Source organism: Phyllostomus hastatus, unplaced genomic scaffold (genome assembly GCF_019186645.2).
Source record: "Phyllostomus hastatus isolate PE091 unplaced genomic scaffold, TTU_PhHast_1.1 phas_scaffold_216, whole genome shotgun sequence".
NCBI classification, from domain to species: domain Eukaryota; kingdom Metazoa; phylum Chordata; class Mammalia; order Chiroptera; family Phyllostomidae; genus Phyllostomus; species Phyllostomus hastatus.
The window spans coordinates 2297622-2313651 of record NW_025334018.1 but is presented as its reverse complement, the minus strand read 5'-3'; the positions used below and the strand labels follow the sequence as shown (position 1 = coordinate 2313651).

Here is a 16030-nt window from a genome sequence, read left to right as displayed (position 1 = left end):
GGAGCACAGGTCCCTGAGAAGGAACAGTTGCATAACCAGCCAGGCAGCTACACCTTTAGAATGTTGTACAGAAATTGCCTAACCCAGCCAGAAAGATAGTACCTAGATGACTTACTCCCTCTTCTGGTTGGGATGAGGTTTCCTAAGCCTGAAACAGCCAGTGGATGAGAAGAAAGATGTCAGAGGAGAGAAAATACATGACCCAGGATAAGAGGGGCCTTCCTTCTTAAGTCTTAGCATCCCATACCTCCTCCACCTTGGACTACACCCTGGGAGAAAGGAGAAGGCAAACTAAACAGACTGTTTCTACCATCCCAAGGAATAGGTGCTTGAAGTTGAGATGTAACCTCAAATACATGATTTGCAGACCATTACATCAATATTCATTGAGTGTTTATTGTATCCTGGTACTATATTTAGCATCATCTCATAAGGACCATCTTATTTAATCTTCACAGTATAGATGAGGACACTGAGGCTTAGAAATGTCACACAACTAAAAACTGGTAGAGTCAAGATTCAAACTTAGTCCAATTCCAACCATGAGTTCTTAATCACTAGATACTATACCACTTCCAAGGCTATGGCCATGAGACTGCAGAAGACAGGGTACACCAGAAAGAGGTTTCATAAGTAGAACGAATAGGATTGAGAGCTGAAGGAGAGTGGGGGGGTCATGGGTGTTTACCAGGTTTCCAGCTTAGAGACTGGCTTGTTGGTTTACCAACTAAGACCAGGAACATATTGGGTTGGCCAAAAAGTGTTATATTTTTTCCATACGATGGCTCTAGTAGTGCTTAGTTGCCTTTAACTTATTCAAAACAACTTTATTAGATTGCATTGTAACTGCTGTCATATCAGCATACATTAAAAAAAAATCAAAATTGGTGAATTTTTGTGTAGCCATTTTAATATTGAAGATGGATTAACATTTTTGGTATATTATGCTTTATTATTTCAAGAGAGGTAAAAATGAAACTAAAATGCAAAAAAAGATTTGTGCAGTGTATGGAGAAGGTGCTGTAGCTGATCAAATGTATCAAAAGAAGTTTGCTAAGTTTCTTGGTACTATTGTAACAGAATGCAGCCAAGAGGGGGGCCCCAAATAGGGATTTGGAATGAGGTCCAGAACTCAAGATGTCCAGGAAATATTAGAAAGATATAAAGGATGTCCTCATCCGTTCCCCCACCCCCAGCAGATGTGAGTTGGGGGAAGGGGCATATGGAGCAGGAATATGCAGAGCTGTTTTGTACAGCAACAGCTTTGCAGCTAACCTCTGGTGTGATCATTTAACATATCTATAACCTTTAACTGGTTGCATAGATATGTTAAATAACTGTGGCCATGCTTTGAGCCAGGAGGATGGAAGTGACTTCCACCCAAGATGTAACTGGGGGACAGCTCCCCCTAGTTATAGTACCTGTGTGAGAGCTTAAAGAAGATTGGCTCCATGACATGGGACCATACCTGCCCAGACTCATGATGGCAGCCCAGTAAACTTGGAATACTACAGGAATGCCGGCAGGTGTAACAGATTGTAGGAAGAGTCGGAAATGGGGGTATAGAAGAAGGTTGGCACAAAAATTTAAACCCAGACATGGCAGCCATTGAGGAGAGGGAACCACGCAGCTTTTGGCAGAGTGGGGACCCCGCAGCCACGTGAGAGAGAACCACGCGGTTTTGGTCAGGGTGGAGACCTCCACAGCTTTGCGAGAGTAAGGACCACGTGGCTTTGGGGTGCTCCCTTTGGCCACGTGACCTAGGAAGCAGGAGAGACTTTGCCTGGAAGAAGGGTGCAAGGACTTTTGTTGGTGGGCCATGAGAAGGTGCCACATGGCTTTGGATTAACTGAAGATGCTGGTGGTGACACAGCTGATGGTGCCAGGAGCCTGGATCACGGACCTCTACTTTTCCTGAGATATGGTACCCCAGTTTAAGGCAGAGGAAGAAAGAAAGACTGTGTGCGTCTGTGGATATCCGAAAGGACTTTGATATTTTAATGAAGGCATTAGGTCACTACTTTAAGTCTGTATAGCTTTAAATAAACATTTCCTTTCCTTTTCAAAAATCTCTAGCATTGAGAGACGTCTTTCCTCCAGCAGCAGACAAGTGAACCTAGTGGGGGGTCCTTTCATTAATAGTATATCGAAAAAAAATAGTATATTGAGACTTCCAGCCAAGATGGAGGCATAGGTAGACACACTGTGCCTCCTCACAAAGCCAAAAGAAGAACAGCAACAATTTAGAAAAAAAATAACAACCAGATCTGACAAAAAATTGAACTGTATGGAAGTCCGACAACCAAGGAATTAAAATAGACACATTCATCCAGACTGGTAGGAAAGGTGGAGTCAAGCAGCCGGGCAGAGGGGGGTCGCAGCACAAAAAGTGGTGGCACTGGGCGCATAAGGCATACCGGGCACGTAAGACCACAGCAGGCAGACCCTGGACTCACAGGCCAGAGCTGGCAGACCTGGGGCCCAGTGTAGCAACGGGCAGACCGAGTGAGGCTGCGATTGTGAAGCAAGGCACTGCGTGCAAGGCGGCTGGCTGGCTGACCGGGAAGTCTTAGGGTCCCAGTGCCAGGTAATAGAGCCTCAGGGCACTGATTGAAAACACCTATCGAGGTTGAGGCACAAGGAGAGACTCCCAGCCTCACAGGAAAGTTCGTTGTAGAGACCCACAGGGTCCTAGAACATGCCCAAGCCCACCCACATGGGAATCAGCACCAGAAAGGCCCAATTTGCTTAGCAGAAGAAGCAGAAGGGACTGAAATCCAGCAGAGAGCAGAGCAATCACCATTGTTCCCTCTCAGACCCCATCCCCCACATACAGTGCCACAACCCAGCAAATGGGGTGCCCCGCCCTGGTGAACACCTAAGGCTCTGCCCCTCATATGTAACAGGTGTGACAAGACTAAAAAGAAAAATGGCTCAAACTGAAGAACAGATCAAAGCTCCACAGCAAATACAACTAAGCAACCAAGCGATAGCCAACCTATCAGATGCACAGTTCAAAGTACTGGTGATCAGGATGCTCACAGAATTGGTTGAATTTGGTTGCAAATTAGATGAAAAAATGAAGGCTATGCTAAGTGAAATGAAGGAAAATGCATAGGGAACCAATAGTGATGGGAAGGAAACTGGGACTCAAATCAATGGAGTGGACCAGGAGGAAGAAAGAAACAATCAAACAGAAAAGAATGAAGAAACAAGAATTCAAACAAACGAGGAGAGGCTTAGGAACCTCCAGGACATCTTTAAACGTTCCAACATCCAAATTATAGGGGTACCAGAAGGAGAAGAGGAAGAGCAACAAGTGGAAAACTTATTTGAACAAATCATAAAGGAGAACTTCCCCAATCTGGCAAAGGAAATAGACTTCCAGGAAGTCCAGGAAGCTGAGAGAGTCCCAAAGAAGTTGGACCCAAGGAGGAACACACCAAGGCACATCATAATTACATTAGCCAAGATTAAAATGAAGGCAAGATTCCTAGAAGCAGCAAGAGATAAGGAGACAGTAACCTACAAAGGAGTTCCCATCAGACTGTCAGCTGATTTCTCTAAATAGACTTTACAGGCAAGAAGGGGATGGAAAGAAGTATTCCAAGTCATGAGAGGCAAGGACTTACATCCCAGATTGCTCTATCCAGCAAAGCTTTCATTTAGAATGGAAGGGCAGATAAAGTGCTTCTCAGATAAGGTCAAGTTCAAGGAGTTCATCATCACCAAGCCCTTATTTTATGAAATGTTAAAGGGACTTATCTAAGAAAAAAGAAGATAAAAAACATGTACAGTAAAATGACAGCAAACTCACAATTATTAACAACCATACCTAAAACAAAAACAAAAAGAAACTAAGCAAACTAGAATAGGAACAGAACCACAGAAATGGAGATCACATGGAGACATAGCAATAGGGGAGTGGGAGGAGGAGAGAGGGGGAAAAGGTACAGAGAATAAGTAGCATGGATGGTAGGTAGAAAATAGACAGGGGGAAGGCAAGAATAGTATGGGGAATGTAGAAGCTAAAGAACTTATGACACATGGACATGAACTAAAGGTGGGGAATGTGGGTGGGAGAGGGTGTGCAGGGTGGAGGGGAATGAAGGGGGGACATGGGACAATTGTAATAGCATAATCAATAAAATAAAATAAATTTTAAAAATAGTATGTCGTATCCTCCTTTGGCCCTGTTCTGTAACAGATTTTGGTGTCCCTGGGTGGGCCAATAATTGCCCCCTTCCCCCCATGGTCTGTTTCTGTAACACTATTGACATCTTGGCCACACAATTCTTTGCTGCAAGGTTGTCTTATGCACTGGAAGATATTTATTATTTAAAAGGTCTTATTTATTTATTTTTTTCAGAGAGAGGGGAAAGAAGGAAGAAGGAGAGGGAGAGAAACATCAGCATGCGAGGCATGGCCTGCAACCCAGGCATATGCCCTGACTGGGAATCAAACCTATGATGTTTTGGTGTGCAAGTTAGCACTCAATCCACCGAGCCACAGCAGCTGGGGCTGCATTGGAAGATGTTTAGCAGCACCCCTGGCTTCTACCCACTAGAAGCCAATAGTCAGAGTTAGCTGACATACTCAAAATATCCAAAGCAGTAAAGTTATGGGTGAAAATGAAAAATCTGTCTCTCATTTTACAGAAAAAAAGTAAGACTTTTTGGCCAGCCCATTAGAATGAGTAGATTTGAGGAACTAGGAAATTTACTTGGACAAACTAAGTCTAGAGGTATACATTTAGAAATTATTGCCTTATCAGTGGTGGTAAAATCAAAGAAGTGAATGAATATGAAACCAGAAAAGACACCGGTGTTCCAGCTGCCTGTCACTACCAAACCCAATAAGCAATGACTCCAATTGAATCTTTATGGGCGCTATATGGCAGGTTCATACTCGAACAGACCATCTTGTCTTTTCTTTCCAGGCCAAGGTTTTTATCGCAGGGAATAAACAAGGTGCAGTGAGGGGTTTTGAAGTTCAGGGAGCACTAGGTGAAAGAAACTGCAACATTCCTGTCCTGGGCAGTTACCTGTTCCCAGGGGCTGGTGGTCTTCTGTCTCTTCCTGGAACACAAAGGCCTGGATGCCTCCACTTGTTCCCAAGTGGTGGTTTTTAGCAGTGCCCCAGGAGGTCAGCTGTTTTCCCAGGAGCCAGGATGGGACTTATCTGCAGTTTCTGAAACAAAAGCTTTAGCATATACATTACTTACCAGGCTTATAACTTTTTACCTTAAACTAAAATTTTCCAACTCTTGAGTCCCCTATCAAAATGTTTGTGGAAGGGTATGTAAAGCAAGAAAGAGCAAAGGGCAGAGTGTTTGGGAACACTAGAATTTAAGAGGTGGACAGAGGGCACAGAAAAGGAGACAGAAAAGGAGTTGTCAGGAGCAGGAGAGCAAGGACACATGGGACATGGAACCCCAGTAAGTAGAGTCGCAAGGATATGTCAGTTAGTGTAATAGGGTGCAGCCAAGAGGGGGGCCCCAAATAAGGATTTGGATTGGGGTCCAGAACTCAAGGTGTCCAGGAAATATTAGGATGTCCTCACCCCTTCCCCCCACAGGTGTGAGCTGAGGGAAGGGACACATGGAGTAGGGCCATTGAGAGCTGTTTTGTATAGCAACAGCTTTGCAGCTAACCTCTGGCATGATCATTTAACATATCTATAACCTTTAACTGGTTTCATAGATAAGCTAAACAGCTGTGGACCTGCTTTGAGCCAGGGAGAAGGGAGGGACTTCCATCCAAGATGTGACAGGGGGCAGGTCCCCTCTGATTACAGCACCTGCGTGGGAGCTTGGAGATGATTGGCTCCACGCCATGGGGCCACGCCTGCCTAGACTCACTATGGCAGCCCAGTAAAGCTGGAAGGATATGAGAGTGCTGGCAAGTGTAGTCGATTGTGGGAGGGGTTGGAAATTGGGCTGCCAAGAAGGATTGGTGCGAGGATTTAAACCTAGAGGAGGCAGCCATGTGAGGAGAGATCCACGTGGTTTCGCCAGAGTGCAGACCCTTGCAGCTTAGGTGAAAGGGGAACCATGCAGCTTTGCCAGAATGGGGAATCATTATGTGGCTTTAGCAGAAAAATGCCACTCGGCTTTGGCAGAAATGGCGAACCGGCACCTCTTCGCAGCCATTGTGGAGAGAACCACGTGGTCTTGGCAGAGTGGAGGACCCCCCCACAGCTTTGCAGAGGAGAACCACGAGGCTTGATCCTGGCTGATGACACAGCAGATGGTGCCAGGAGCCTGAATCTACTTCTTTTCCTGAGATACAGTACCCCAAATTAGGGCAGAAGAAGAAGGAAGCACTGTGGGTGTCTGTGGGTATCCAAAAAGGACTTTGATATTTTAATGAAGACATTAGGTCACTATTTTAAGTCTGTATAGCTTTAAATAAACATTTCCTTTCCTTTTCACAAACCTCTGGCTTTGAGAGACGTCTTAATTATGGCCACGGACAATTGAACCTACTGTGGGGGTCCTTTCGGTAATAGTATATGGTACCCCCCTTGGCCCTGTGTGTGAGGTCTGTAACATTAGCAGGAAATCAAACAGGAAATGATTCAAGAAAATAATGACTAGATCATTCAGAGGTCTTTGCTACCTTGGTGAGAGCAGTTTCAGTCCCTGTCCCCTCCCCAGATCATCCTCTCTCCTTAAGGTAAGTGTGCAGTGTCAACCACAGACCAAGCTGCATATTGGGTCCTGGCCGGGTGGTGTGGATCTGGAAGGCCCAAACCTGGGGCAGAAGCTGCAGGTCACTGGGGTAGTCGGCCTCCTGAAAGGCACAGCGGGCACTCAGCAAAGGCTGCCAGGCAATGCAGATGAGCCTGGCTATTTCTTTTTTTTTTTTTAATAAAGTTGATAATTTTTTAAAAGATTTTATTTATTTATTTTTAGAGAGGGAAGGGAGGGAGAGAGAGAGAGAGAAACATCAATGTGCGGTTGCTGGGGGTTATGGCCTGCAACCCAGGCATGTACCCTGGCTGGGAATCGAACCTGGGACACTTTGGTTCCCAGCCCGCGCTCAATCCACTGAGCTACGCCAGCCAGGGTGAGCTCAGCTATTTCCTTATAATTTTGTTTCTGGCAAAGCCCTACCTACTTAAAAGAGGCCTTTCCTCAGGAAAATGAGGGCATTTGCTTTCTGATTCAGGTACCCTTGGTGAATTAGGGCAGTAGGTGCCCATTGTCTTGGGGCCTGCTGTCCTCTCATTAAACAGAACTTGGAAATTGCAGATCAGTGAAGCTGGGAAAAGGAGTCTGGGGGCAGAAAGGTTCTTCTGATCCCCAGACCCTTCCTGATCACCAACCTTTCACCCTGTTCCCAATTGCGAAACTACCACACAGAAGTACAGTGTGTTAAGAGTGTGTGTGCATGACCATCTGTGCATGTGTGAGAGGGTTCACTTCCAGGACAGCTCAAGCCTTATTAAAAGCTTGCAGTCACAGTTAGTGGAAATGACCTAGGCTAATTAGCCCCGAGTCAGAAAACCTGCAATCTAATCCCAGCTTCGAGGCTGCTCTGTGACCTCAGGCACCTGCTCTCTGAGCCTGGTCTCCTCTGTGAAATGAGCATACGGGATAGATGATCTTTGAAGTTGCAACTAGTAACAAGCCCATGATGCTTTGACTCATTGCTTCAGGTGAGGGACTTGAGAGTATGTCTGCAGGTTTGTAGAGTGGTGGGACAGGAATGGAAATGGAATTCGGGTGTCCGTGTCCAAGCACCAGCAGGGTTTAGCACAGAGACAGGGCACCTGAACTGTCAATCAAAGAATTCCCTAGGAGAAGAGGGTGGTACCTACTTGCCGGGTAACTCAGGAGGCTCTGAGTAAGTAGCCAGAAAGGTAATTCTAGCCAGAGGGACCATTCCAGAAAGCCAGCTGCGGAGAAGATCGAAGGAGGTAAGGCATTTTATGGCTGGGTCCCCCAAACCCAGTGGAGGTAGCCAGGAATACCCCAGGGATAAGGGCCTTCAAGAAGCAGGATTTGAAGGTATTATTAGGAGCAGGAAAAGTTCCTTTTTTAAAAAAAGGCGGTTGTATCACCTCTGCCTACCTCTCCTAAAACTGGGAATAGAGGGTGGGAGAGAAAGGGGGAGGGGCTGAGAGCTCAGTGCCTAGGTCTTTTTCACCCTTTGTCTTTTGGGAGGAGAGGTTATGAAAAGGTTCCACCTTTATGGGGAAGAGACACCAAGGGGTAACACATGCTGATGAGAGAAACGTGTTTGGATCTAGGAGCGCCCTAGAGACCAGAGCAGGATGTTGGGAGACCGGAATTGGCCAGCAGGCAGAAAGCCGAGGAGATAGGGGAGAAAGGAGCTCCTACTGAGGTGAGTGGAGGGGGCGGGGAATAAAGAGAGAATCCTCACTCCTAGAGGCTAGTTCCTCGCCAATTCAATAGCCTCTTCAGCTTTGTGACCCCAGTGCTTTTTATGGCTCCTGGTACATAGCAGGAGCTCACTGAGTATTTGTTAAACTGACTCGAATCATATCTTAATATTAGATCCACTCACCTGCATTGTGAGTGGATGGTGGGTGTATGTGGAGGCACCGGGTGAAGGAGATGATGGAGGAGAGACCCTATATTGGCTCAGTTTATTCATCAATTCATTAATTCATTCAATAAACATTTTATTGTATTCAAATACATATAACATAAAATATATAGTTTTTAAACCATTTTAAGTGGCACTGTTGTGCAACCATCAGACCACCTATCTCCATAACCTTTTTGTCTCATTTGATAAATGTTTATGGAGAATCTACTGTGTGCCAGGCCCTTTAAGTTGCTCCAAATCTAATAGGGGAGACAGGCAAGAAAGCGAACAAAGCCGACCTAGTGTGACAAATGCCATAAAAGGCATAAGGTTGCTATGGGTGTCCAGAAGGACCCAGTTGGTTGAGGGGAGGGGACTTTGTCTTTTTTTTTTTTTTTAAGATTTTATTTATTTATTTTTAGGGAGAAAGAGAAGGGGAGAAACTTCCATGTGTGAGAGAAACACCAATGTGTGGTTGCCTCTTGCAAGCCACCAACCGGGGTCCTGGCCAACAACCCAGGCATGTGCCCTGACCAGGAATCGAACCTGTGACCTTTTGATTTGCAAAACAATGCCCACCCCACTGAACCATAGCAGTCAGGGGAGAGGGTAGGGGACTTTCCAAAGGAAGGTATTACTTGAACTGCGTTTTGAAGGAGGACTAAGAATTAGTCAGGATATTAGAATTAGTTGATTTGGTGCCCAGTGGGATAGATGAAAGCAAAGTGGGATGGCAGAGAGAAATTTTTGAAACCCTGAGGTTTACACCAAGGCAGGGGTAGAACTAAATTGCCCTGGAGCAGTGATTTTCAACCGGTGTGCTGTGGCACTCTGGTATGTTGCAAGAATTTTTAAAACATGCAATATGTAACTAGTCAGGGGCATGGACCTCTTTTCCCTAGATTTTCAAATGAAAAAATAACAGAAAAAGTCCTGGCTGGCGCAGTTCAGTGGATTGAGAGTGGGCTGTGAACCAAAGGGTCGCTGGTTCGATTCCCAGTCAGGGCATATGCCTGGGTTGCAGGCCAGGACCCCGGTTGGTGCAAGAGGCAACCACACATTGGTGTTTCTCTCTCTCTCTTTCTCCCTCCCTTCCCCTCTCTAAAAATAAATAAAAATAAAATCTTTAAAAAAGAAAAAGAAACCATATTAAAAATAATAATAATAAAAAATAAATAAAATCTTTAAAAAAATAACAGCAGCCCTGGCTGGTATGGCTCAGTGGATTGAGTGCTGGCCTACAAACCAAAGGATCACTGGTTTGATTCACAGTCAGGGCACATGCCTGGGTTGCTGGCAGGGTCCCCTGTGGAGGGTGTGCAAGAGGCAGCCACATATTGGTGTTTCTCTCCCTCTCTTTCTCCTTCCCTCACCGTCTCTCTGAAAATGGATAAATAAAATCTTTAAATAAATAAAATCTTAAAAAATAACAGCAGACAATACAGCAATAGCCACCTGGTGTGAATGAATCAAAATTATACCTATTTTTTTGTTAGATAGGCAAAAAATATAAAACATTTTTTGGTGTGCCACAGAATTTTAGCAATTAGTTTATCTGTGCCATGAGATGAAAGAGGTTGAAAGTCGCTGCCCTAGGGGGATCCTGCTTTGGAGGAAATGAAGGGTGACATTGAACCCTGTGCTTCCATTGTCAGTACTATGTCTTCCCCCAACCCGGAGGATACCCTGCAAGAACCTGAGCCCAAGCCTTCAAGCTCCAAGAAGAAAAAGAAGAAAAGAAAGTGGCAACAGCTAGAGGCCAGCATCCAGGCCCTCACCAGGGCTGGCCATGGGGCCCTCCTGGCTGGCTGGAACCATGAGGCCTTGACCAGCTTCCAGAGGGCCTTCCTCCTGGCCTCCAGGGTCCCACAAAAAAGAGACACCTCTCTTCTTCGGGCTTGTGCCTTCAACCTGGGTGCTGCCTATGTGGAGACCGGGGACCCAGGCAGAGGCCTTGGGCTGCTCCTAAGAGCCCAGCCTGAAGAGAAGGCACAGGGCAGGTGCCATGGTGACCAGTGTTTCAATGTGGCTTTGGCCTACCACGCCCTGGGCAACCTGCCTCAAGCTTTGGCCTGGTACCACAGGGCCCTGGGCCACTACCAGCCACTAGGTGACCAGGGGCAAGCCCAGGCAAAAATGGGAGCCTGCTACCAGGCTCTGGGACAGCCCGAACTAGCAGCTCACTGCCTACAGGAAGCAGGCAGGACCTATGCCCACGCAGGACAGCCCCAGGCTGCAGCCCTGGCACTGGGGGCCGCGGCAGTGTGTATGCTGAAGAGTGGGCAGCACAGCGTGTGGGAAGTGGTGCAGGTGCTGGAGGAGAGTCGGAGGCTTGCTGAGATGAGTACTGAGCGAGGACTGCTGGGTGAGGTCTTTGGTCAAGATGTGTGGGATCTGGGGAGATTCAGATCTAGTGATACCCTGAGAGGTGGGGTGGAAGCAGAGGCATTTCTGAGGGATGGGGAAGGGAATTGGGGGGACCCTGTAAGAATGGGAGGGCTATGCCAGTATAGCCTCAGTTGCATCTGACCTGGCTACCAGTGACCCTGGCCTTGCCCTCTAGGGCAACTCTATAATGACCTAGGCCTGAGCTACTCCCAGCTGCAGCTGTTCCCACTAGCAGCAGAGGCCTTCCTGCAGGCCCTCCCCTTATGCCGGGGACTAGGGGAGAAGGCCACGGTTCTGAGAAACCTTGGAATGGCCCACAATGCCCTTGGCAACTATCAGGAAGCCCGGGAGTTTCACCAGAAGGCTGCTATCCTGCATGGTGAGTACTAAGGGCTGAGAAATGGGATTGAGACTAAGGGAGTAAGAGGGGATTCCAGCAGGAGCCAAAAGGCTGAAGAGTAGATGGACCTTTAGGACTAGTTATAGGATGGGGAAGCCCAGAACCTGGGGGGTGGCAGGGGGTGAGTGCTGGGGATACAGGAGGTGGGATAGCCAGAAAAGATAGAGTTCTGTGGGCCCAAAGGCTGAGGTCTAGGGCTGGGAAAGCAGCATGGGCAGAAGGAAGAACTGTTAATATCTGTACTGCCTGCCTCACAGGGATGTTGCATGGCTCATAATAGCCGGGGGGAGGCATTCAGGCCAAAACTCAGGACCAAGGAGAAGCTGGTTATGCATATTGGAAGTCTGGGGCTCTGTGGTACATCTGAAGGTGTGCTGGGGCTGAGCACCGGGACTCCTGCAAACCCTCCCTTGGTAGTTTGGGGATAGGGTCCTGATGCCTCAGTGGCCAAGGCCCTCTCTTAGAATTGGGTGGGCTCTGTCATCAGGCTCTGTGGGGCAGCGGTGGGAGCAAGGTCGGAGCTTTGGCAGCCTGGCATTTGCACTGAGCCAATTGGGGGACGACAAGGCGGCCAGAGACAGCTACCTACATGCACTGCAGGCTGCCCAGGACACTGGTGAGGATGAGGAGGTTAGCAGAGGCTTGGGGGTGGTGGAGCAAAGGCTGAGATTCCTTGGGGCTAGTGGGGAGGCAGATGGGGGTGTTGGGGTGGGAAGTACCTCTGCAGGGAAGGGTTAGTCGACTAGGAGCCATAAAAGGACCTCTGAATCTCTTCCCCAGGAGACATGAAGGGGCAGTGGCAGGCCTGCGAGGGTCTGGGGGCTGCTGCAGCTAGACTGGGGCAGCATGATCAGGCCTTGAGGTACTATAAGGAAGCACTGGCCCGGTGTCAGGTGAGACCCTCCATCCCAGAATCTAACTGTTCCTACAAGCCTTCCAGGGAGCATTCTCTGGAACATTCCTGCCTCATGTCTTGTCTTCTTTGCATCATTCATTCACTCATCAACCATGCACTGGGCATGTTGTGTGCTAGGTCCTGGGACACTGTTGTAAGAGTTCGTCTCTATACACAATTCTGGACAGGACCCTGGCAAAGGCATAGGGATGGGACAAAAGAAAAAGAAGACAAAGCCCCCTTCCCTCCCTCCTTTCCCATTTCTTTCTTCCCCAGTTCCCAGAGAACCACAAGCCCATGCCTTCCATATCATGCCATTTTCCTCCCTCTTCCCAGAAGGAGCCAGACTTTGTGCGAGAGCGGCTAGTGGCGAAGCTGGCAGATGCCATGAAGACCCTTTTGGCCCAGGGTGGGCTGGACCCGACTCATACCCTGGTGAGATGACACCTGAGACAAGGAGCTGGGGATAGGGAGAGGTTGCCGGGAGAAGGGAGAGTGTAGAGGTAAGCAGAGCTGATGTTCTCAGGGATGCTGTGCCTCACTGCTCTCCCGTGTTCATCTGCCCCTGGATGAGCATATGGTACACGTATCATTTTCCCAAGGACACCTGGGGGTGGTGTGGGGGCAGGGGGTTGTAGCACGTGTCCAACACCAGGGCTTTGCCAGGGCCTTGGCTGACTGTGAACCAGCTCAGTGAGTGAAGGCCAAGGGGTGCAAATAAGGACCCTGAGTGTCCTGTCCGGGTTGCTTAGTTGGTTAGAGCATTGTGCCACTACACCAAGGTTTTGGGTTCAATCCCTGGTCAGATCACATACAAGAATCAACCAATGAATATATAAATAAATGGACCACCACCAACACCAAAAAAGTAGGTGTTTCTCCCCCTTCCTGTCTATAAACAAATGAACAAATAAATGGACCCTGAGCCACACCAAGAAGTGGATTTTTAGTCCATGGCTGTAGTTCCCCAAAGGGCTACACAATGCAGACAGTGCTCCAGGGAAGTCCCTCTCTCCCATCTCTGGTTCTCTGGGCCCATTTCTCTTTGGGTCTCCACCGTGCTCCTCTCCTCCTGCTCCTCCTCCCCCTCCCTCTGCCTCCCAGCCTCTCTTAGCAGGTTGATGTCTCTCCAACTGTCTCCTTCCTCACCCTCTGAGATACCCTCAGGAAGCCTCCCATCTCAGGAGTTGAAATTTACTTTAGTATTTATCATACTTATTTAATATACTTTATGTCTTCTCTTATTTTAAAGACTAGGACACTCTATATAATTTGCAAGCAAAAGTTAAATTAGGCTGACACAGAAAGAGGACTGGACTGGGAGTCAGAGGACCTGGGTTCCATCTAAAGCTGTCCACCAACTTTCTGTGACTTTGCTCCTGGAGGCCCCAGGTTGGGGGGGGTTAGGCTTTGGCCACATCTGACAGTCCATGAGCTTGAGCTCTAATGCGATAGTTACTAGTGGGGCCTTGCCAGAGCAAAGGGCCTCACCTTGAAATCTCATTCTCAGACATGTGGCACAGCCCCATTCTCTCTAGCACTTCTTCGCCTCTGGGGCCCTGTGTCTGGAGGGAGCATATACTCACGTGCACATCCACAGCCATTTTTCTCAAACTGACTCCCTTTCATTTCCAGACCTCAGCTCCAGGGAGGCCTCAGGCTCCAGGTGGAGCCGGCCCAGCAGGGACTCCAGCCAGGGTGGCAAGGGGCCCAGCAGAAGCGAAGTACAGGTGAGTGGGGTGGGATAGAGCGGAGCTTCTGGGATGGGTATGACCTCCGAGGGTGTTAGGAGGTATTGCAGCAATGCCGGGGAGGGTGGAGGGCTGGGACCTAGTAGGTGCCCCAGGGAGGAGGGGAATTAGCTGGGTGCCTCTCTGCCCCTTGTTTTCTGCCCCTATAGATCTTTGAGTGGGTGGGAAGACTAAGAGTTAGAGGAGGGCCATGAGGAGAAAGAGGAAGAGGGCTTCGTGAAAGTTCCCTGTGACTGGGTTGGCTTGTGCGGGGACTGGAGTGTGAGTACATGTAGGCTGTCCTGGCCGAGGGCAGCGCTCTCCCCATGCCCCTCATTTTCCTTACTGCCCCGCTTCCCTACCTCAGGTCTGACACCCAAAACCAGCCCTCTCCCCATTTTTGCTCCTCTTTCAAGACTCTGGCCCATTGTTCTTGAACCCTTTCTGGAATCACCTTTTCTCCCTTGCTTCTACAGCTTCCCTAACTTCTAGAACTGCACCTTAGAGCACCAGGGTTTGTTGGAAGCCCACTAGGTACCAGGTGCCAGTTACCCCGTACTTTTCTTACTCTAGCTTGTCTCTTCCCTCAAAGGCTTCCAACTCTGGCAAGCAGAGTTCCTTGCTGTTTGTTGACTTGAATTCACTGATATTTTCTTTTCAGAGTTTCCTTCCAGGCACTGCTAAATCATTTCCATGTTTAGCCTTAGATGATCCAGGGTAGTCATCACCTGTCCGATACAGGGCATAGTTTTTGGCTCTCCCTTCATGTATAGTAACCGACACATTCCCTGACACCCACCCTTGTTCTCCCAAAGTGTTCTCTTTTCCACCATGATGGTTCTTGGTTCAGAGAAGCCTGTGATGAATATGTCTGTCCCTCTCCATCCAAGTCCTGGACCTAGGACCCATTTCCTATTTGGAGACCAAGCTCCCCGCCATCCAGAATGGAGTACCCTGACATTCTGGTACCCAGTGGCCCCCAAGCCAGTAGGTGCGTCCTTGGGGAGGGAAGGAGGCCTGGAGAATGGATAAAGAGAGTAGGGAAGAATGTGATCACTGTTGAAGTTGGGGAAGATGTTGTCCGGTGCTTGGGAATACCCAGTGCCCAGAGCCTTTTTGTCTCTGCCCTTTAGCAACAACCTGAACAATGTTCACTCAGCTCAGGAGGCCTGGCATGTCCCCTGCCTCCTGTGTGGCCAGACTGTAGACCTCAGAGAAAGGGAGAGTCCCACTAAATGGGGGGATATGCAGCTTAAGTCTACTCCCTACTGCTCTGTAGCCCACCAGCAGAGGTAAGGTCCAGAGAGGGTGACAGAAGCTAGAGCCAGAGCAGGCTGCCTGTGCTCTTTCTACAGCCATTCCCACTGGCAAGCTCTGCCCTGCCTCCTTCAGGTCATTAAAACAGCCTGGGGAAACCCCCAGCAGGGACCCACAGAGGAGACCCACCACATCTGGCTTCTGCACGATCATGTGATCTCATTCTCCTGGCCTCAGTGGTGCTGCCACATACACTCCTGAGGAGTTTCTGGGACGAAGCCTCTTCCTCGTTGCTCAGCACTGCACAGACATGGAATACAACGCCGTCAGCAAGGGGGCTCCTGAGCAGGCTGGAAAAGGGCTTTGCAGTCTCAGCACTGAGGCTGTTTGCTTGTGGCTGAAATTTTTGGACTCAGTAGATAAAAGGGAAAAGGAAAATGGATGGTGAATCTTCCCCTTTCTTTCTGGATACAAACCTCATGATCATTAAGGCCCTTTCCAGTTCTAAAAAGCTTCTTGGCCAAGAGGCTTTGGAGTCAATGACTCTCTTTAGACCTCCATTTTCTCATTCAGGACATGGGATTATACTACTATAGAAGGTACATCTTAACCAACCTATGCACCCCACTGTCTCCATGTAACACAGCAGAGGCTGAGCGCAGGCCCCTGAGGCCTGTGGCCTGTAGGACAACTGCTGCCAGCAGCCACAACGATGATATTAAGTAAGCTTTATTGATTACTTAGCACATACCACCCATGTTCTAAGTGCTTCACAAGCATTTTCTCCTTTGATCCCATTTCA

General features: G+C 48.4%; 1 protein-coding gene across 1 annotated transcript; it reads left to right on the top strand.

Moving 5' to 3' along the window:
* Window positions 1-10217: 10217 nt before the first annotated feature.
* On the top strand, window positions 10218-14166 carry TTC24 (tetratricopeptide repeat domain 24). Its single transcript, XM_045861646.1, has 7 exons — window positions 10218-10923; window positions 11122-11325; window positions 11834-11962; window positions 12127-12239; window positions 12578-12676; window positions 13877-13971; window positions 14142-14166. Exons 1-7 carry the CDS (start codon window positions 10218-10220, stop codon window positions 14164-14166), a joined length of 1371 nt encoding a protein of 456 aa, XP_045717602.1.
* The last annotated feature ends 1864 nt before the right edge of the window (window positions 14167-16030 follow it).